Source organism: Neofelis nebulosa, chromosome 8 (genome assembly GCF_028018385.1).
Source record: "Neofelis nebulosa isolate mNeoNeb1 chromosome 8, mNeoNeb1.pri, whole genome shotgun sequence".
NCBI lineage: Eukaryota > Metazoa > Chordata > Mammalia > Carnivora > Felidae > Neofelis > Neofelis nebulosa.
Window position 1 is genome coordinate 27803734 of NC_080789.1, and position 23225 is coordinate 27826958.

The 23225-nt window shown below is 35.8% G+C and overlaps 1 protein-coding gene across 4 annotated transcripts in view; it reads left to right on the forward strand.

The window, feature by feature from the left end:
* EEA1 (early endosome antigen 1) overlaps nt 1-23225 on the forward strand; it is a 111857-nt gene that overhangs the window by 43658 nt on the left and 44974 nt on the right. For all 4 annotated transcript variants that reach the window (XM_058741809.1, XM_058741811.1, XM_058741812.1 and 1 more), the window contains 4 exons: nt 3109-3225; nt 12538-12876; nt 19084-19233; nt 20507-20626. In XM_058741809.1, coding sequence (XP_058597792.1) covers nt 3109-3225; nt 12538-12876; nt 19084-19233; nt 20507-20626 — 726 coding nt within the window. The remainder of the gene's footprint in view (nt 1-3108; nt 3226-12537; nt 12877-19083; nt 19234-20506; nt 20627-23225) is intronic.

Genomic DNA, 23225 nt, shown 5'->3' on the forward strand with positions numbered 1-23225 from the left:
AATCGTCTTTAAATAATTACATACAAATTGTAGTAGAATATTATTAGGACAATAATTATAATTCTAAAACACTAGCAGGATATTTGCTCAAAATATCTCTAATTATTTTTTAATTTAAAATTTTTTCGTAAAAGTCTAACTTGAATTCAGTAACATGGCTTCAAGGAAATGGAGGCTATTTTATCGGGTCTCAGATACTGGGAACAAATATCTGTTAACTCCTTGGAGACGAATCACTCATTCCTTTAGAGAGTAGTTTTTGAATGCCTAGGGTCAGTAGCTGTTTTAGGTATGGGGAATACAACAGTGAATAAGACAGAGTGCCTGCTCTCATAAAGCTTATAGTCTTTTGTGGAAGCCAGATAATACATGAATAAATCAAATCATGATGGAAAATCAGGTAATAATAAATGCTATAAAGAAAAATAAAGCAAGGTATGTATGGGCTGTAGTGGAGCTGGCAATAATGTATGACAGTTTTAGATAGAATGATCAGGGAAGGTCTTCTGAAGGAGGAATGTGTGAGAAGTAAGCAAGAGGGTGAAGAATTGGGAGTAAGCATTCTCAGGAAGAGGGAGTGCAACTGTAAAGTCTCAAAGCGCAGATGAGTTTGGCCTGTTAAACAGTGAGGAATGTCTTTGTGGCTGGAGTGGAGAGCCATCTTTGTTTGAATTTGACCCATAGTCATATTTGAACAGGGAATGTATTTTCTTGCACATTTTGACTTTTCAATTTGTATATTCCCCCAATACAAACATAATGCATGATCATTGTAAAACATTGAAATGATTCATGATGTACAACAGAGAAAATGAACCTTATCTGTAGTTCATTCCCCTCCTTCCCCTCTCCATGACTAAAGTGTACCTTTTGGTGTAAACTCTTCCCACATCTTTCTTTTTTCCACCCTTGAGTAAACTAAAAAATTTCAAATGGTTGCTTTCAAAAAAATTATAGTTAAAAATATACATATTTGTACAAAGGATAAATGATATACCTAATGTTTAATTCTTTAGGTATTAAAATATAAAGTCATTTATAAGAACATATTTTAAAACTATAAAATATAACAAGATATTGTTGAATATATTTGCTTTACATTTTGCTTGTTTAGTTTTTTCTACATGTCGGAGTTAATCAGCAAGACAGATGTTACTCTTGGCTTACTATATCTTATAAACTTTAATGTGGAATCATGGTTTTTTAATGAAATATACTCCTAATTTGCATCTTAATATGCACTATTATTTCTGTTTATTATGTGTCACTCTGCTAAATCCTTTGATAAGATATTTACAAGCCAAGATTTAAATACAATAATATATCTTCTTTTGTGATAATTTGGCATCTACGCTAATGATTAAAATAGGGTAACTTAAAATAGCCAAACTGTTCCTAATATTTCTCTGAATATCCATAATGTTACTAACAGAAAATGATCCTGAGATTCAAAGTTATTAGGGATAGCAGTTTGAAATAAACTCCCAGTATCAATGAAAAGGTTACATGATCAGTTTAAGAAAGAAATTATTAGGATATGCCTTTAACTTGAATATAGTTAAAAATAATGAATATTTAAACATTTCCTTCTTTGAAGCATAGGATATATATGGCATATATTTTATGTGTGTGTGTGTGTGAGTGTGTGTGTGTGTGTGTATATATATATATGTGTTGTTATATGTTGAAACACCCTGTTTAGAAGCTGTAACTGTAAAGCAATATGACAGATTGCCTGTCAGTATATCAGAATTGGTTTATTTAGATGAATGTTTTCCATAAAAGGTTAGGCCAGGAAGATATCTTAGACATGCTGCTATTTGTAAAAACTTTTTTGAAACCTCTTTTAGTGACTTTAAACCAGTTTGGAAAACACTCAAAAAACTAGTTTCATCAACTTATGGTTATTAAAATAATATAAGCCCAAGTGTTTAATCATTCAGTTCAATCACTTACCTTCTTTACTAGATGGTTTTCCAAAACTTAACACCAAAGCACTGTAATAGATGACGATATACTACCAAAGAGAATCCTTAAAAAAAACAAAACAAAACAAAAAAGTACCACACATACTGGAAGGGTTTTTAAGAGAAGAGTAGCAGATCTTTTGGTGTTACTGTCAAAATAAATCAGTAGCCTTCTAAGGTTTCTCCCTTGAAGATGTATTTGTAATATTTGATGTAGATAACTACTCTTGTGTTTATTAAAAAATTTTTTTAAATGTCTTCCATAATAAAATTTATTTACTAATAAAGAATATAGACAATGAAAATGTAGCTTTAAGAATGTAAAAAGTGAAGTCAATAAGCTAAATATTAGAAATAGAAAGTTCTTTTGTTAATGTCACTTTCAAGAAACCATACTTAAAAAGCAGTACTTAGTGTCTCTCTCTGGTCATTGAAGCTTTCATGTATAGGAAGTTTCTATTTCTGAGACTTTGCTTAATTTTCTCTTGCTTTTAAATGATTAAACCTTTGTCTTAATTTTGTTAAGATGCATTAAAGCAAATTCGTGTCCAGCTATTATACCTAGTCATGGAATGACCCAGCTTAATAAAATTATATCTAATAAAACTCTGTATAACTTCTTTGGACAGATACTTTCCATTACAGTCAAAAAGATGATTCTCTACCTTTCCAAGGTGATTCTGTATTGTGTGTTTGTGTTTATTTAACATGTTTTTAAAGTAGAAAGAAAGGCTATCCTGTAGAAGTTGGGATAAAAGGTAGGCAGTAACTTGCATATGTTCTTTAAATTCAGAAGGATTAAAGTACAGAGTTTCAAAGCCAGTAAATTCAGGTTGATAGTTTGATGCTGACGCAGATACGTAAAGTAGGATGCCAACTATTCATTTCATTCATTATTAAATAAATGAGGTTAAACATTTTGGATAAATTTTAAAAATTAATTTTCAGTCAAAAATGATGTGGGGTGGCAGTAGGGTGGTAGGAAAAATAACTAAATTGAAACTTCGAAGTATTATATCAATTTAACAACAACAGTGACAAAAATCTGTGTAACTTTAAAACCTTTGGATACTTCCATTCTCTTTTCCATTTTAGTTCCCTCTAATTTTTTTTTTCTTTTTTTTTTTCTTTTTTTCTTAAGGCCACAATAAGCCAGCTAAGGAGTGAACTTGCCAAAGGCCCCCAGGAAGTTGCTGTATATGTGCAGGAGCTACAAAAACTTAAAAGTTCACTTAATGAATTAACACAAAAAAATCAGGTGAGTATTTAAAAACTACATAGAGTGGTGAATTGGTTTATGTATCTTAAATTTTAATCTCGTGTATGTTATTTATATATTGGCATGAGTACAGTGTGACTTATTACTCTGTTGGTTTTTTTTTTAAGTGTTAAGTACATTCACATTGTTACAGAACTGATCTTCAGAACTCTTCCCATCTTCCAGAACTAAAATTCTATACTCTGAACACCCCATTCACCACCACCTTTTGTAGAGGAAAAACACTCCTGTGTGTCTCCTCTACTCTCAGTACTTTACTACACCTTTACTTCTGACACCAGACATATGAGTGTTCCACACATCAGCAGTTCTATGACACCAGTGGATGACCTACAGTGTAACTCAGTTCTACCACCATTTACTTGGAGATAGTGGGAAATAGTGTCAGATCCCACAGGGGTTTGGCTGCCCCCTCCCCCCACAAATACCAGTTCAAAGTCCAACTTGTTACCTGTACTTCTCACCAAATGGCTGTGGCTGTAAATGGGAGGTTCCCACAACCCTCGCCTTAGATTGGATTAGTTTGCTAGAATGACTCACAGAACTCAGAAAAAACATTTTACTTACTAGATTAATGATTTATTTTAAAAGATTATAATTCAGGGGGTGCCTGGGTTGCTTAAGCTTCCGACTCTTGATTTTGATTTGGCTTGTGATTTCACAGATCATAAGATGGAGCTCCATGTCAGACTCTGTGCTGACAGAGTGGAGCCCGCTTGGGATTGTCTCTCTTCCTCTCTCTCTGTCCCTACCCCGCTCGTGCTCTCTCTCTCTCTCAAAATAAATAAATAAATAAACATTAAAAATAAAAGATTAGAACTCAAGAATAGCTAGATGAAAGAGATCGGTAGAGTAAGATGTATGGGAGAGGTCATGGAGCTCCCATGCTCTCTCTGGGTGCTTTCTATGTGTTCGCCAACCTAGAATCTCCCTAAACCCTGTCCTTGTGGGTTTTTATTGAGGCCTCCTTACAGAGGCATGATTGATTAATTTATTGGCCATTGCTGATTAATTTGACCTCCAGCTCCTGTCCCCTTTCTGAGGTAGGGGGTGGGGTTGAAAATTCCAACCCTTTCATTTTGGTTGGTTCCCATGGCAACCAGCCCCCATCCTTAGGAGCTTTCTAAAAAAAAAAAAAATCACCTCATTAACATAAACTCATTGGTGGTTGAAAGGGAGTTGTTATGACTAACAAAAGACATCTTTGCTACTCTTTTCACTTAGGAAATTGCAAGGGTTTTTGGAGTTCTGTTCCAGAAATGGAGATGAACACCAAATGTATATTTCTTTTTATACGTTACTATCACACCTTTGATATACAGAGTTTTTGATTTGATGTAATCTAGTGTCTGTTTTTACTTTTGTTGCCAGTGCTTTTGGTGTCATATTTAAGAGATCATTGCCAAATCCAATGTCAGGCAGCTTTTCCCCTGTTTTCTTTTAATGGTTTTATACTTTTAGGTCTTATGTTTAGGTCTTTGATTCATTTTTGAGTTAATTTTTTTTAATAGTGAAAGGTAAGGGTTTAGTTTCCTTCTTTTGCATATAGATAAACAGTTTCTCCTGCACCATTTGTTGAAAAGACTGTCCTTTCCTGTGGTCTTGGCACCCTTGTTAAAAATCATTTGACCATGTATGTGAATGTTTACTTATGGGCTTTCTATTTTTATACCATTAGTCAATATGTCTGTCTTCATGCTAGTACTCTACTGTTTTGACTACTGTAACTTTGAAAAAAAAATTTTTTGTTTTTAATGTTTACTTATTTTTGAGAAAGAGAGAGAGAGGCAGAGCATGAGTGGGGAGGGACACAGAGAGAGACACACACACACAGAATCCAAAGCAGGCTGCCGGCTCTGAGCTGCCAGCACAGAGTCCTACATGGGGTTTGAACCCACAGACCGCGAGATCATGAGTTGAGCCCAAGTCAGACGCTTAACCTCCTGAGCCACCCAGGTGCCTCTGACTACTATAGCCTTCAGTAAGTTTTAAATCAGGGAATGTGAGACCTTCAGCCTTGTTCTTTATTTTGGAATGTTGTTATTTCCCACCTTGTTTCTTTATAGATGAGCAACAGATAATATTAAGTTTGGGGGCAGGGCAAGTATTGGTTAGTACTTTTTTTCTGTGTCTACTTTTTTGGTTGTGGGGGGAGTAGAGTCACTAAACCCTTATATTCAATGGTATGGTGAATTTGTTGGCTTGCTTTTTAATAAGTTGAACCTAATATTTTGATAAAATATAGCAAGGGAAGAACCAAAGAAAAGAACATGGTAGAGGGGAAAAAGAAGTAAGTATAATTGGTTGGAAATATCAGGCCTCCTGCCAACAGCCAGGCGAATGGGCTTAGAAGCGGATCCTCATCCTCCAGTTCTTTTCAAATCATCAGAGACTGTAGCTCTGCTCTGGCCCACAGCTTACTACAACAGTCTCATGAGAGACCCTGAGGTGTCACCGTCAGCTGAGCTGCTTCTGGATTCCTGACCCTCAGAAACTGTGTGAGATAATAGACACAATTTTAACCTAAGGTTTAGGGTAATTTGTTGCTTGTGCCCTTGGCCAACCTCAAACCTCTTGATCTCAGGAAAGCTGTATATTTTCAAAATTGTTATAGACTCCAAAGAGCTTTTATTTTTGGGGTTGTATCTATGGATATTTAGTATATTAGAAATTAAAACATAAATTTAAAAAATATGTGTTTTTAAAACATTAATAAATATTAACAATACTATTTCTTATGAAAGATGACTATTTTCTAAAACAAAAAATAGTGGTGGTGTTTTATATTTTTGCAAACCTCCTTAATGTCTAGCTTAATATTAGGACAGATGGATTCTCACATCTGCTTTTACATTTCATCTGTTGTGATATGGTTGAAGGGTATGAAGACAATTCAATCTCACATAGGTGTGTAGTTGGGAAGAAGAGGAATCTCTGAATAGCTTTTTTTTTTTTTTTTTTTTTTGGATAATTATAGCTATTTTTATTTGATACTATACCAAAACTAGATAAGGCATAGTTTCTCAATAGCTAGTTACAGTCTAGAATCTGAAACCATATCAATGCTATTTATATATTTGTAACATTAAATTTATTAGTTGTTTTTTTTTTTTTTGCCTTTTGAGTGGGTTTTATAACATCATGCATTAGTCAGGTGTAAAATATTGGTTATGCAGATCTTCCAAATATTAACACATTACCTTGTGCAATATAAAAACAGCATCATTTGTCAATATCTCCATCAGTCTCTGAATAGGCTTTAAGTATGAGGAAGTGTCAAGCTCATGGTGATGGATACTAGTTTTCCAAAATTCTGCCCTTCTTTGAAAGCTTGAATTTATTACTGGAAACAAATAGTATCAATTCTGTTTTCTTACGTGATAGGTTCTTTTCCTACCAAGTATGAATAATCATAGTTTGTTATTCTTGCCAGTAAAAATGGTGTTTTATGAAAAACAGCAACCAGCTCAGCTTGTAATTTAAGACCATAAATGCTTTTCCATGTGACAATTCTACTATTGTTTGGTATGCAGCAGAAGTGGTCTATGCATACTTCTACTTTTTCACATAGATTTTATTTTTCCTTGCTATTACAAATATTGCAGCTGTGAACATTCACATCTAAATCTCATGCATTCGTGCAAAAATTTCTTTGTTATGTCTCCCAAGTGAAATGGCTGGGGTGCAGGCTACACACGTTCAAGTTTAGTACGTGACCTCAATTTTCTGAAGTAATTATATCAGTTTACCGTTGTCCATTTCTCTGTCAACTCTTGATGCTGACTTGATCTTTTTCTGTGGCTTTATGAAAACCTGTCCATCCTCCTCCCCCTTTTGTCTCCTGTCAAGCTATACGTGGAAAACTTCTATATACAATTTAGTTTTATCTTTCTCCCTCAGTTTGATTTTTAATTTCTTAAAAATTGACATTCTACTTTTTGGAAATTGACCAAGATGTGTACATAAAGTGGATGTTTATGATCAGTGTCATTTATTATATAATTTTGAAGCATTAAACTATTAATAAAGGACATGATTTGACATTGATAGACTGAAATGTATGGTCAGATAATGAAGCACAGATTGTATGTATACACACACACGTATTATTAAAAGAAGTACTATGAGAATTTGATAAATAGTATATAGAATCAAGATGATTTAGTGTGGTAAGACTGGAATATAATTGATTAGGGAATTATGGCATCTTCTACTCATCTTAATAATCCTTACACTTACATTAAGTGTAAGACTTAACAATTTTTTTCCAAAATGTTTTCCTGTTTAGGATTTGCTCACCAGTTAAAGTTAAGTGCAGAAATGCATCCTTTTCTTATTATCCTTGCTATCTGCCTCTCCCACCTCTCCTCATCCCATGTCCTTGGCAAACTGATTGCTGACAGTGGTGATATCCACGTGTTTTGAATTTGGAAATCTTTGTATTTGGTCTTAGGAAGACCATTACATGAAATGCCTTGGGCATTTATTATAGGTTATATAGCAGCATCAAGGTGGATAGACAATATTTTAACACATAATGAATGGAAACAATAATTGCTTTTGCACTAATATCAAGGTATCCTCAGTATTAGACCAGTGTTTTGTAATTACTGCTTTTGAAAACTTAAAAATAAAAGGGAATATTGAAAAAACTTCCTTCTTAGTTTCAAATAAGAATCATAGTCTGATATTCATTCATTCATTCATTCATTCGTTCATTCATTTATACACTAACATTTAAACACAGTTCTGCAACTCAATTTAATTTTTTTTATGTAAATTCTGAACAAAATAATATGCTTAGTTAAAGCTCCTGGTATAGGTCATTGTAAGAGACTGAGTTATTTTTTGGGTTTTACCTCTCATCCTTTTTCCATCCTTTTATTGCTTTCCCTTTCCGGTAGTCCTAGTATTAAGGTGCTCATAGTCCAAAGCAAGAGTCAGATGTGACAAGTAGTTCTGTTGTTGTGTATGACCACTATATTTATTGCAGAGTGGTGCACTGAGGAATGGTGTATGTAGTACAGTGGTGGAAGGCATGTTTAAATCCCAGCTTTGCCACTGACTGACTGTGACAGCCTCTCCAAGTTTGTTTCCTTTCCTACCCATTTGCCTCTTAGGAGTGGTATGGGTCTTAAATAAATTAATAGATGTTTAAGTGCTTAGACCAGTGTCTGGCTTTTAGTAAACATCCCAGTCAAGGTTTGTTGTTTTTGTTTTTATTTGGTAAGTGTTGGTGCAGGGTTGGGTCAAGACCAAGGTGGAAGTTTTCCTAACTTACTGCCTAGTAAATCAGCAAATGCTTTTGTAGAAGACAACTTTTTAGCTTAGTCTTCAAGGATGTTAAGGAACGTTTCACATGGCAGAGGGGTTGATGGCATTCATTTTGAGAGTTAGATATGCAGAAGGCATGGGAACATGTAAGAGCACAAGAGAATATGAGATGTTGGAGAGCTATAGTAGTTCAATTTGTTTTTTCTCACCAAGCTGTTTTGAAGAACAAATGAGATGCCTGAAACTACTTTGTAAGCTAAAAAAATGCCATCTTTTTGCATTCATTCTCATTACTTGGGCAAGTAATAAGTGAAAACTGGAGTCTAATATAGGGAAATTGTCTCTGTAAGAAAATCTGTTGAGAGCAGTTGGTGAGGAAATCAAGAGGACGGGACAACATTTGGAAGGAAGGAGTTTTGCTTACCCAAATGATAATTATGTTATGAGTTAGGCTTAACAATCATTTTGGAATTTAAACTTGAATAGAGTGTTTTGGGGGAAGCATGAATTGACTCACTGTGTGTCTAAATTGTGTTGTGACAATTTACTGGACTTGGAATCATAATATATGACTCTGCCACTTGGCCAGGTCATAGAAGTTCTTTCAGTTTTTACTTCCTCATTCAGAAAATGGAGATAATAATGTATCTCATGTTTTGTTTTAAGAATTAATATGGACATGTGAAAGTGCAATTACTATGTTCTTTAATGACTCTCACTATACTTAAATCAGTTTTCAAAAACCATGTATTTGCTATAATATTTTGCTTCAGATTTCATGGGAAGACTGTAGTAAGAATGAAAATTTGTAGTACTAAATATAGTTAGCCTTCTGCATGTAAAAATTATGCAGTGTGAGTGGATTAAGTCTTTTTTTTTAGAATATATTTTTTAATTTATTCATTTTGAGAGAGAGAGTGTGTGTGTGTGTGTGTGTGTGCGCGCGCACGCGTGAGCGTGCATGCATTAGTGGGGGAGGGGCAAAGAGAGAGAGATTGAGAATGTCAAGCAGGCTCTGTGCTGTCAGCACAGAGTCCAACTCAGGGCTCGATCCCATGAACTGTGAGATCATGAGCTAAGATCAAGAATTGGTCACTTAACTGACTGAGCCACTCAGGTGCCCCTGGATTAGGTCTTTTAAAAAGAAAGTGGTTGAGGTTCTTTTAAGGAAAATTTAATTATCTCTCATCTGTGCTATAAAGCCCGGTAGCTTCCAATTAATTTTTTAGGACAAGTGAATTTTAAAGTCTACGGTTGTTATGTGCCTTTACTTCTTAAAGGTTGAAGCTGTCTGAGGGGTCATCTGTGTATAAATTGGTGGGAATATTTGGTCACACCATAAGTAAGCCTGTGGAGAAGCCTTGCTAGCTCATTACTAGCCTTCAATTTTTGCAGCATGTTTTAAAATTATATCCTGCCCACAGTCGTAGTATATGTGAGCATGGCGGCCTTCATGAAATTCAGTGACTTAGAATTTTCTTTAAAAAGATGCAGCACAGCTTTGAGTGGGGGAGGGGGGATGTCAGGGTCAGGGTGGGGGGAAAATGTAAAAAGATGCAACACAGTTATACATCAATGAATAGCCTTAATTTAACATACAAAGTCCAAAATAAATGTAATTTTCTTAAAACAAAAAAATGTAAAATTACATCCAGAAAGATCTGGAGTTACTAGCCAGTAACACAAAGAAATGTTTATAAAAACATTTTCTTAACAGATAGTTTAACTCAAAAGTTGTTTTTTTCCCTCTAGTCTTTCGACTCTTACTCTTTCTTTGTTTCTGTTGGTTGGCCAAGGCACACATCTCTTCTGGGTGCTCTTCTTACCTTTAAGTTTGTCTCACATCTTGTCTTTTTTACATATACCTATAGCATCTTCTGGACACTGCTTTTTCTGTAGTATATTCCTGCCTGGTAATCTATCTACATTAATGTACCTTTTCTCAGATGGTGTTCAAGAATCTTTACTGCTAACTTTGCTACATTGGTACCTAGATTTATTACTCCCCTTGAGGTAATAGTGTTTGCTCTTTCCCCACATGTATGTTGCTTGCCTCTTGTTCCCTTGTGTCTTTTTATGTAAATTTTTGTGTCTGTTTCAATGACATGGTGTGAGTCATGCATACGTATTATTTAACTCCTATCACCACTTTACTAAGCTCAAACTTTATTTTCAAGTGATTATAATTACTAGTTAGCCCCATCTGACTTGGCTTATTTTATCAAAAAAGAAAAATTATTCACTTCTGACACAGGTTTTGCATTCATTTTTTTAAAAAGCTTATTTATTTATTTTTTGAGAGAGAGAAAAGGAGCGTGGGAGGGGCAGGGCGAGAGGGAGGGAGGGAGGGAGGGAGAGGGGGAGAGAGAGAGAGAGAGAGAGAGAGAGAGAGAGAGAGAGAGAGAGAGAGAAATCCCAAGCAGGCCCCACACTGTCAGCACAGAGCCCCATGTAGGGCTCAGACTCATGAACCATGAAATCATGACCTGAGCCAAAACCAAGAGTCTGATGCTTAACCAACTGAGCCACCTAGGCGCCCCTGTATTAATTCATTTTTGTTTGAGAGAGTTATGTTTTAACTTTCTTGGAAAAGTTTTTTTTTTTCTTTAATGTGTGTATTTCATTTAGATTATTTAGAGACCAGAGGCTTTGATTGTCCTCTACTATTTCTATATTATTCCCTTCTAGCACACTGCATATAAAAAGTGAGTATAACCAACATCCACAGCTTGACTTCTCATATGCTTATAGTAGCTTTTTATCCTAGCTATTGTTCTTTTAGCATTGAGTCAGAGTTCTGATTCAGGTCTTATATATAAGTGTGTTGACTTAAAATGTTCTATATTAATCGTAACAACTCCACTGAGACTAGATGTCAACATTTGAATAGGCTAGTTGATCCAGATCTTTAATTGGAGGTGTCATTTTTTTGTATTTTGTACTTGATAGTACTGATTAAAATAATAAAACATAAGGCAAGTAAATTATGTTTAGATCACTATTTTTATACACCTAGAAAGAAATTTGAGTTAATCTTAAACTTGTGACTCATATAAATGGTCTTTATCAAGAAGAGTAAAAATAAAGAATCAGTAGGATCTACATACTAAAGCAGCAAGTGGTATTGTTATGCTAAAGCTTTTATCAGCTATGAAGTTACAACACCTCACGGCGCCTGGGTGGCTCAGTCATTTAAGCGTCCGACTTCAGCTCAGGTCACGATCTCGCGGTCCGTGAGTTCGAGCCCCGTGTCGGGCTCTGGGCTGATGGCTCAGAGCCTGGAGCCTGCTTCGGATTCTGTGTCTCCCTCTCTCTTTCTGCCCCTCCCCCGTTCATGCTCTCTCTCTGTCTCAAAAATAAATAAACGTTAAAAAAAAATAAAAAAAAAGAAATTACAACACCTCAAATCAATTGCTGTATATTGTTATTCAAAGTAATTTTTGATGATAGAAGGTAGGTTTTTTTTTAATGTTTATTTATTTTGAGGGACAGAGAGAGAGAGAGAGAGAGAGAGAGAGAATAAGCGCATGAACAGGGGAGAGTCAGAGAAAGAAAGGGAAAGAGAATCCTAAGCAGGCTCTGAGCTGATGGTGCAGAGCCTGCTGCAGGGCTCAAGCCCACGAACTGTGAGATCATGACCTGAGCCAAAGTCAAGAGTCAGACACTTAACTGAGTGAGCTACCCAGGCACCTCAGTGATAGAAGGTAGTTTTATTATTTAACTCAAATGGGAGAGTATAAATATGTTGTATACCCTAAAGAATCTAGTAGATTTTAGTGTTTCATTTTATGTCAAAATTCGGTTGGTAATCCTTGTATTAGTAGAGCTTAGTCAAGTGGGCCAATAATAAAATAAGTTAGTATGTAATAATTTAGTCCTATTTTGGCCAGAATATATTCAGCCAAATGTTTTTATATTGCAGTGTGGCTAATTTTAGTGGTATTGTTGTAAAGATAGTTTGAATAATTAGAATAATTAGAAATATTAAGAAAGGAAATTGTTTCATCGATATTTCAGAACTTGACTGAAAAGCTTCGTAAGAAAGAACTGGAGTGTACTCAGTTAGCGGAGAAACATAACGAAGAATGTGTGAGTAAAAAGAATATACAAGCAAGCCTTCATCAAAAAGACCTAGATTGTCAGCAGCTTCAGTCAAGATTATCTGCATCTGAAACCTCCCTGCAGAGAATACAGGCAGAACTAGGTGAAAAGGGGGAAGCTACGCAGAAGCTCAAGGAAGAATTATCAGAAGTCGAGGCCAAGTACCAGCATCTTAAGGCTGAATTTAAACAGCTACAACAACAGAGAGAAGAGAAAGAGCAGCACGGGTTCCAACTCCAAAGTGAAATTAATCAAGTAAGAGATGTTACTTTTTTTTATTGGAATTCCTCCTGTGGTTTCTTGTGTGCTTGGTAGTTATTTGATCATAATATTGTTCATTAAAAAAAACAGTCATTTGAAAAATTAACTCTTAATTTTCATAACCGGTAGTACTGAATCAGATTTCATTTCCTTTCGGTTTTCCTTAATGAGAAAAAAATGTTAGCACCCCTCATATAGTATTGCTGTGAAGTGTTTATGAATTAATACCTATAAATTGCTTAAGATGGTACCCGGCACAGGGTGCTCCGCATGTATTAGTTACTATAATTAATTCACATCGTTGACTATTCTTTAATTTAAAAATTCTTATGTTTTGTTACTAAATTTTTAAAATATGGTTAAATCAATAATTTAAACATTAGATATTTTAGTTATTTTAAAGTTTATTTGAGAGATAAATATTTATTTATCACGTGTGTGCACACGTGAAGGGGGAGTGGTAGAGAGAGAAGGAGAATCCCAAGCAGGCGCTGTGTTAACAGCACAGAGCCTGACTCAGGGCTTGATCCCACGAACTGTGAGATCATGACTTGAGCCAAAACCGAGAGCAGGACACTTAACCAAGTGAGCCACCCAGGCGCCTCAAAATTAGATATATTAAAAGAAAAAACAAATTAGCCCTAATAACTTTTTAGAAGTAAATAATTGTCTATCAGATTAATCAGTAATTTGATTAATGAAAGTTTGACTTTGCCATTAACTTAAATTAAGTTCTGTATTCTTATTATTGCTTATAGATAACATTAAAAATCAGTTGAAGAATGGATATTTGGGAGGCATTAAAGTCCTCAGCCACTTTTTTGATAATTCACCTATTTTCACTTAAATATTGCAGTGATACTTGTTTTCACGGCATCAGTCCTTCTTTCTTGGCCTGAGATATTTTTCCTGTTCCTCTTCTCCTTGATGACCACATGGCTTACTTCAGTTGTCACTCTTCTATAGAAATCTTTTCCTGTACATTGCCACTTCTCCCACCCTGATCCTCCAGAGATGGCTTAAGCATTACTTACCACAGTACAGTATATTATCATAGTCTATGTGTCTTTCTTCACTGGACTCTGTACTCTTTGGATGCAAAGACCACGTCTTACTCATTTTTTACCTTCACTACCTGGCACATTGCATGTTAATGAGCAGATATTTTAGTGGATAACTTAGATATTTGATGTTCATTTCAGATAAAGAAATTGGGTACTTATGGTTTCTAAAAGACATTATGTTTTAGTTGTTGGGAGATAGAGAACTGAAAAAAGAAACAGTACTTACCTTAAATCATTATGTAAATCTTATTGAGGACAAGGCAAGTACTCTCCTGTACCAAAGAATGTGAGGATTATAATAAAATGATCCTGTATATGATGGGAATTTTGCAGAGTTCCTCTTCTGTTTTCTTCTCCTATAGCACTTCATTTGTGTAATTATTTTATCCAGTATGTGATCAGGAAAAGCTTTGTGTGAGAGATAGAGGTGGTGCCTGAAATTATGATTTTGGGTAGGTATTGACAAGTGGCAGTTGGAAGGTAGAAGAATCTTCCAGGCAGAAGGATTACTGAGAAGAAACTAGTGTCAGCAAAGTATTATAAGAACCAGGAAGGGGCACTGATTTCCTCTTAAGATAGGGTGTGTATAATAGGAATGGACTATTGTGATTAGAAAGAGCATTTGGAACCTTATTGTGTAGGGTGTTGAATAGCAAGCTGAGGAATTTGGGCTTTATTTGGTTGTCAGTGGGAGGAGGGGTATCAGGAATTTGAGAACCTACTCAAACATATTTTTATACAAAGACTTGAGCATGTGATTAGTTGGTTTAGTCACAATTCTGTAATAAATAAAGAGGTCATACTGAAGACCTTGAAGTGACACCATTTATCTTCTTTTAGCCTGCCGTTTGCATTCTACCTTCAAAATATGTCTCAAAATATTTCCTCATCTCTAGTAAGGAACGACTTCTCTTCATCTATACTGCTACCACTCTTTTTTTTTTATGTTTATTTATTTATTTTGAGAGAGAGAATGAGAGAGAGGGAGAGAGTGGGGATAAGCGAGGGAGGGGCAGAGAGGGGAAGACAGAGAGAATCTATCCCAAGCAGGCTCTGCACTGTCAGTGCAGAGCCCAACTCAGGGTCCAAACCCACGAACCACGAGATCATGACCTGAGCTAAAGTCAGACACTTAACCAACCGACTGAGCCACTCAGGTGCCCCTGTACTGCTACCGCTCTTAATTTAAGCCACCATCATTACTCACCTAGGCCACTGTATTAGCCTTCTTAAAGTTTCCCTTCTAGTGATCTCCATAATCTATTCTCCTCCTCTTCCTCCTCCTCCTCCTCCTCCTCCTTCTCCCCCCAGCCTTTTTTTTTTAAGTTTATGTATTTATTTTGAGAAAGAGAGTGTGAGTGGGAGAAGGGCAGAGACAGAAGGAGAGTGAGAAGCCCAAGCAGGCTCTGGGCTGTCAGTGCAAAGCCCACCATGGGGCTTTATCTTGTGAACCCATGAGATCATGACCTGAGCCAAAATCAAGAGTTGGACGCTCAACTGACTAAGCCACCCAGGCACCCCTATATTCTTCTTTAGAACACTTTACATTATATAATTAGTTTTTTGTTTACTTGCATATTGTCTGCCATTCCATTGGATGCAATTCCCACATTCCTTAATGTGAGGAATTTGTTTTATTTTATACTGTCGGCCTCTATACTTAGGGCTTTCAGCAAATATTTATTGGAAGAATGGACATGAATCTTACCTTAAACCTTTTTTCATATCCTTAAAGAGTGTAGGTATGAATTGGGTTTCTCTTGCTCTCCATTGTATCCTCAGCACCCATTTCAGTAGTGACAAAAGTAGATAGCGGGTGATTGTCATGAAAGGACGTGAAAACACAGCAGCCTGTATTCTTCATATTTGGGTTTATGACCACTTCTTAAGTAGCCACAAATGTGCAAATAATGATGTTATATAACTGAAAGCTTAGATGTCATCATTTTAATTTAAAAAAATTATCTAACATACATCTTGAATAGCATAGTGGATTTAGAAACCAGCTGCCTGGGTTCCATTTCTAAGGCTTGTAAGCCATGTGATCCAGGCACATTATTTAATTTGTGCCTCAGTTTCCTCATCTCTAATAAGTAATAGTGGAATCTTCTTCATAAGGCTATATATATATAAGGATTAAATTAGTTAATATTTACATTTAGAATAGTAAATGTTGGCACATAGTAAATGTTAGGAGTAAAATGAATAAAGAATTATATATTATATATAGGTTTACAAAGTGAATTTATTATAGATTGTATATATATCTTAAAATGTGACTTTAGAACAGACCATTCTATTAATAATTCCAGTGTATATGATTTTTACTCTTGATTTAACCTCTTCTTTTTTAATATGTTTATACAAATAGTATAGACATCACTGTTTAAGTGATTTTGGCCTACTCCCACCATTGGACAGCCTTGATTTGAGATTCTTTTTATTTTTTTTTTTAAATTTTTTTTCAACGTTTTTTATTTATTTTTGGGACAGACAGAGACAGAGCATGAACGGGGGAGGGACAGAGAGAGAGGGAGACACAGAATCGGAAACAGGCTCCATGCTCTGAGCCATCAGCCCAGAGCCCGACGCGGGGCTCGAACTCACGGACCGCGAGATCGTGACCTGGCTGAAGTCGGACGCTTAACCGACTGCGCCACCCAGGCGCCCCGAGATTCTTTTTAAATTAAAGATCAGGGACTTACCAGGAGTTGTGCCATAATGAATGAAAAAGTTATTTATAGTATCATCTCACCCCGTTAGTAAATCTTCAGAGCAATAGTTCTCTTTAATTCGGTTGGTTCTCAATTCTGTCTGCACATTAGAATCACCTGGGGGGATTTAAAAAATTACCATTATCAAGGCCTTACCCCTGGTCCTATTAATTCCTGATCGCTGGCATAGTCCTAGGCATTGTCATATTTAAACATTTCCCCTGTAATTGTACTATGCAGTTGAGATTGAACACTGCTGCTTTTTGAAGTGTTACTTTTTGGTAAGTCCTTTCTAAAGAGTTTCCTGAAACTCAGTATAATCTGATTCTTGTGATGAAAACATGGATTTTTGGGCTTTAGCTCAAATGTACTAAATCTAAATTTATATGGGAAGAGTCTGATTATCTGTGTATTAACAATGATATCAGGAGACCCTTTTATATTATTTTTTTGGTGCATGTACAGCATAGTGATTTGACAGTTTTATACATTACTGAATGCTCACCATGGGGAGTGTGGTCACCATCTGTCACCCTACCATGTTATTATAATATTATTATTAACTCTATTTGCTGTGCTGTACTTTTCATCTCTGTGACTTATTTTATAACTGAAGTTTATACCTCTTAATCAGCAGGAGATTCCTATTCAACAAGTTTTAAGAACTAGATATGGGTGATGCCTGTTTGTAAGAGATCACACTCATTAGATGCTTGAAATGTGAGTTCACTTTGAAGGCCTCCCTTTTACATATCAGGATTTTGCCTAATTCTTGTAATAAGAAGGAAGTTTGGGTACTTACCTTATAGAGCTAATCCACTGCATTTTAACAAGAAGAATCAAAAGAGAGACGTCAGGGTGCTGGCTAAGGACAAAGATAAAATAAATGCATTCTCTTTAGTACTGATTCTTGTTTTAGTTAGATGGAAACATGTTTTACTTTAAAAATTGACTTTGGTTTTCCTTATTAAGGATAGAATATATTCTAATAGCCTCAGGGTGTTTCACAGCATAAGAAAATAGTGGGTGTCCACTTTTCTGATAAAACTTTTCTGTTTTTTCCTGGTCAACTATGAATTTTTATGGAGAAATATGCAAGTAGAGAGCATATATATAGGAATATGACACAAAGGCTAGAGATTCTTAATATTCTCACCATTAACCTGAATAGCTTTGATTGAGAACAGTTGTACAGAATGCTTTTTATTAATTACTAATTTTAGTGAGGCACATGAATGTGTTACGAGGCTGGTGTGGAGGAGCACTCATAGTGTATAAGCCTTGCCAAATGTCTTGCAACTTTTTCAAATATCATACAGCTCATTTTTGTTTTATATTTCCAGCACTTATGCAGTAATTCTTCTGAAATTAATACAAACTTTTTTTCTTTTTTTGATAGAACTCCCCCTCTCCTAAGAGAAACCGACTGCTATTTCTGGTAGTATTAGAGAAAATAAAGAATTTGAGAAAGTGATGGTTCTTAGCTCCCGGGCAAATCTTTCAATTAGTTTTAACTGGGTGGTAATTTTAAAGTTAATGAATGAGGGCCACCTAATATTAAAAATATATATATATTCTTTATTCTCTTTTATTTAGAAAATTATGTGCCAATCTCTGCTGTCAGGGCAGAGCCTGCTTTGGATCCTCTGTCCCCTTCTCTTTCTGCCCTTCCTTCACTCATGCTCTCTTTCTCTCAAAAATAAAAATTAAAAAAAAAAAAAAGAAATTATGTGCCAGTTTAAGGATTTGGGAGTGGTTTGTGCTCTATTCAATACCCAAATGTAAGAAGTTAATTGTGGTGGTTCATAACTGTGATAAAATAAGAACCAGTATGAAATTAAAAAAAAAAAATACTGTGGAATAGTATTGTATGTGCCTTGACTGTCTTGATTTAAAAAAAAAAAATTTTTTTTTTTTAAATGTTTATTTTTGAATGGCAGACAGAGCATGAGCTGGGGAGGGCAGAGAGGGAGACACAGAATCTGAAGCAGTCTCCATCCAGGCTCTGAGATGACAGAGCCCAACGTAGAGCTTGAACTCACAAACCACGAGATCATGACCTGAGCCGAAGTTGGACGCTTAACCGCTTGTGTCACCCCAGGCGCCCCTGAGTGTCTTGATTTTTACATTTCATTTTATTATTTTAAGTTCCTCAGGTGATTGTAATACTTAAGTCCAAAAAAGAGCCTTTGGTTCACTATATTTTTAAGAGAACAAAACCCCCCAAAACTGTGATGCTTAATCACAGTTTTATGTGATCCATCATAATTTATGTGATTAAAATTCAGCTGGATCTTAGGTTCCCCCAAAGTATATGAAAATTAAGATTAAAAAAAAACACATTGTTTAGACGGTAGTGATGAGTGTGTGTTTGTACACAGGTAGCATACGACCTTTTTTTTTTTTTTTTTTCTTTTTTAAAGTTACATAGCAAACTTCTGGAGACAGAGCGCCAACTAGGTGAAGCTCATGGTAGGCTGAAGGAACAGAGACAGCTTTCAAGTGAAAAGTTGATGGATAAAGAACAACAAGTGGCTGATCTACAACTCAAACTTTCTCGTTTAGAAGAACAGGTAAGCTAACATTTCAAGTGAGTTTGTGTTAGTAAGTTTATTGATAGATTTGAGGCATGTTAAATATTCATGATGGTTCAATTTTTTTATTGTCAGGAGCTTTAATTGGACATTTTTTTTAACTTTAAATTGTGACATTTATTTCTCCCCACTAGAAACATCCTACTTTCTATTCACTGTATATGGGTCATTTTGTTGTGACTATATTCTCTAAAGTTCTCAACTAAAATGTGTTAAGAAGACTATTCTTTTAGCTTTAGGCAAGAAAGATTCTGGGAGTGAACCTTTCATAGGCTGCTGGGAGGGAAGAGTCTCCCTACCCAGGAAGGACAGCATCCCAATAGAACAGTGAAAAATGAACACAGTTGGTGAGGATCATTAATGACACATATTTGGTGCATGTAAACCTTGAGTTTGCACTTACGGATTTTCACTTTCAATTAAAGCATAAGATTGAATGCTATTCTAATTAAAGGTGTGGTTGCTAAAAATGGTAAGTATTATTTGGTTAAAGTTATTAAATTATGTCTTTTACTAAAATTGAACAAGCAATGAGAGTTAAAATCTGTAGCTGCATCAAGCTACATCTAGCTTCATCAAGCTAGGATTTTCTTCTAGACCCAGAATCTTGGACATGGTAGATGATTCTGTTTTTTCCCAATAAGCGATAATTATGATTGTTTTGGAAAAAAATAAAACAAATATTGGTGCTGTGATTTAGATTGTTGTTACAAAAAAATTGTATGTAATTAATTCCTTGATCATATTAGTATAGAAAAAAGCAATAACAAACTGAATGTCAACCTAGAGAAAGAATTGTGTTCTTAGGATGAGTCCCTAGGAACACCTAGGGAATAGTTTCATAATCATGAGATTAGGATTCTATAAGTAATGAGATATTGCTTTTAAAGTTGATTTTATATATTGTCTGAATTTAGGGGTTTTTTTTTTCTTTTTTTTTTAATGTTTATTTTTTGAGAGAGAGAGAGAGAGAGAGCGTGTGAGTGGGGAGGGGCAGAGAGAGAGGGAGACACAGAATCTGAAGTAGGCTCCAGACTCCGAGCTGTCAGCATAGCCCAATGCAGCGCTCGAACCCATGAACCGTGTGAGCCGAAGTCGGATGTTTAACTGACTGAGCCACCCAAGCGCCCCCTTGAATTTAGGTTTTTACTTCAGACTCGAGAATTTTGAGAATTGAAGTAATGCCAGATATTTACGAATGATAGCATTATGCTTTTAAGTTGTTAACTGACAATCTACATTTTTTTTTAAGTTGAAGGAAAAAGTAACAAATTCCACAGAATTGCAGCATCAATTAGATAAAACAAAGCAACAACATCAAGAACAACAAGCTCTTCAGCAAAGCACTACAGCAAAACTTCGAGAAGCTCAGGTGAATATTATTTGAATTATTAGCCTTTTAAACAGGATTTAACCAGGTCATTATTCTTTTGTTGTACTAAAACTGGATAATGCAAAAAACTTGACTCTGAAGGGTTTTGATAATTTTCAGTATCTAGATGAGCAGAAAATCTTTTTCTTTTGATTGCTATGTTGAAATTTTCTATTTTAAAATTATTATAACTAGATTTGCTATTGTAAGTGTACTTATTTATATAAAATGTTTAAATTTTATTAAATTTCTTTATTATGTAGACAAAATATATTATTGCTTATTATTTATTATTTTTAAAAGTACCTTATTTGAAAAATTAAAACAAGTACAAATTTCCTGATTTAGTTAGCCCAGTAAAAAAGAATATTTTGTATATTCTACAGTAGAACTTAGTATTTGTTGGTCATGTCTTTCCTGCTTTAGAACCATCATAGGAACATTGGAATTGTAGGCATAGAAAATATAAGTGATTAGGTTAAATTTATACAGATTCTATAGCATAGCTTAGAAGATTGAAAGAAGTTAAATTTTCGTTTTGTTACAGCGAGGGGAAGAGGGTGCCCTCTTTTGACATTTGTTTATTCCTTCAGTCATTAATTCATTGAATGTTGTTGCGTACTACGTGTCAGGCACTGTGGTAAGCACTGAAAATAGAGATGGGTAAGACAACGTGCTTGCCTTCTAGAAAATGGTAGTCTAATGATGTGTAAACAGAAACGATGTTGGAGTTATTTAAAGGAGGCTGTAAGTAAGATGTCTCTTTCCCTTCTGAGTTTGGAGAGTGGGATGGGAGTCAGATGGATAGAGATAAAACTATTGTATTCATGTACTTGTTCTTTCATTTATTCAGTAAACAAATATGTATTAATATCTACTCTTAGCCAGGGAAGTGATTTTATGGACGTGACAGCAAATGAAATAGACAAAGCTGTCTGTTCTCATGGAGCTTAGTGAGGGGGACCAACAATAGCCAAGGTAAATAGGCAAAATGTGTGGTGTGTTAGATGGCAGTCAGTGCTATGGAGATGACAAAGGAACAGAGATTAGAAATTATCTGGGGAGCTGTAGGTGGGACTGCAGTGTGAGATAGGATTGCCAGGGAAGACCTCTCTGAGAAGATGAAAGAGCCAAAGGAATAGAAAGTGTGAGGCTTGTGGATATCAGAGAGAGCAGCATCCATACATTAAAAAGCCTTGAGGCAGGAACAGGTCGAAGGACTATTGGGAAGCTGGTGACTGGAGTGGTATGAGACATGAGAGGGTTAGAGGGTCACAGAGTCCTGGAGATCACAGAGGAGTAACATGTCAAGCCTCGTAGATAATTCTGAGGATTTTACTGTGAGTGATTTGAGAAATCATTGCAGGGTTCTGAGCAAAGGAGTAACATGATCTGATTTATAATTTCACAGGATTACTCTGGCTGCTGTATTGAGAGTAGACGGTAGGGACATGTGATTATAAGCAAAGAGATTAGCTATGAAACAACTACAGCGATCCAGATAAAGAGATCATATGGCTTGGATCAGAGTAGAAACAGTGCAAGTAATGGGAAATGGTCAGATTCTACATATATTTTAAAAGTGAAGCTGACACATTTACTGATAGATTGATGTGGGATATATAGAGAGAGAAGTCAAGGATGATTTCAAGAAGTTTGGCCTGGTTAATGAGGAGGATGGAGGTCAAGCAAGACTGAGAATCCATTGGATTTGGCAACATGGAGGTCATTGATGACATTGATAAGAGCAACTTAGAGAAGTAGGAATGGAAGCCTGATGTAAGGGGTTCAAGAGAAAATGGGGCAAGAGAAGTTTGATACAATGAATGTAGATAACTGTAGGAGTTTTACTATAAAGAGTAGCAAAGAAATAGAGTAGTAAGACTGAGGTAGAGAATTTGGCATAGGTCTGCAGCCGTGGGCTTTTTTTTTAAAGTTTATTCATTTATTTTGAGGGGGAGAGAGAGAGGTGCACACAAGTGGGGGTGGGGCAGAGAGAGAGGGAGAAAGAGAGAATCTCAAGCAGGCTTTGCACTGTCAGCATGGAGCCTGATGTGGAGCTCGAACTCACGAACTGTGATATCATGAGCTGAAATCGGACGCTTAACTGACTGAGCCACCCAGGAGCCCCAAGTGTGCTTTTTAAAAAAAATTTTTTTTTTTAATGTTTATATATTTTTGAGACAGAGAGAGACAGAGCATGAACAGGGGAGGGGCAGAGAGAGAGGGAGACACACACAGAATCTGAAACAGGCTCCAGGCTCTGAGCTGTCAGCACAGAGCCCGACGCGGGGCTCGAACTCACGGACCGTGAGATCATGACCTGAGCCGAAGTCGGACGCTTAACCGACCGAGCCACCCAGGCGCCCCCCAAGTGTGCTTTTTTATAGTGTGCCCCAGAATTAAATTTATTCATCCAATGACAGACAAAGCTGGAAATGACAGGCTTTCAACTTCTTATAGCCAGGTTGTCTCTTAGACTGAGGGGAAAGGAAGGGGCTGAATTAAACATGCTTAGCTTCTTTCTTTCTTTCTTTCTTTCTTTCTTTCTTTCTTTCTTTCTTTCTTTCTATTTATTTATTTAATTTTTTATTTTTAA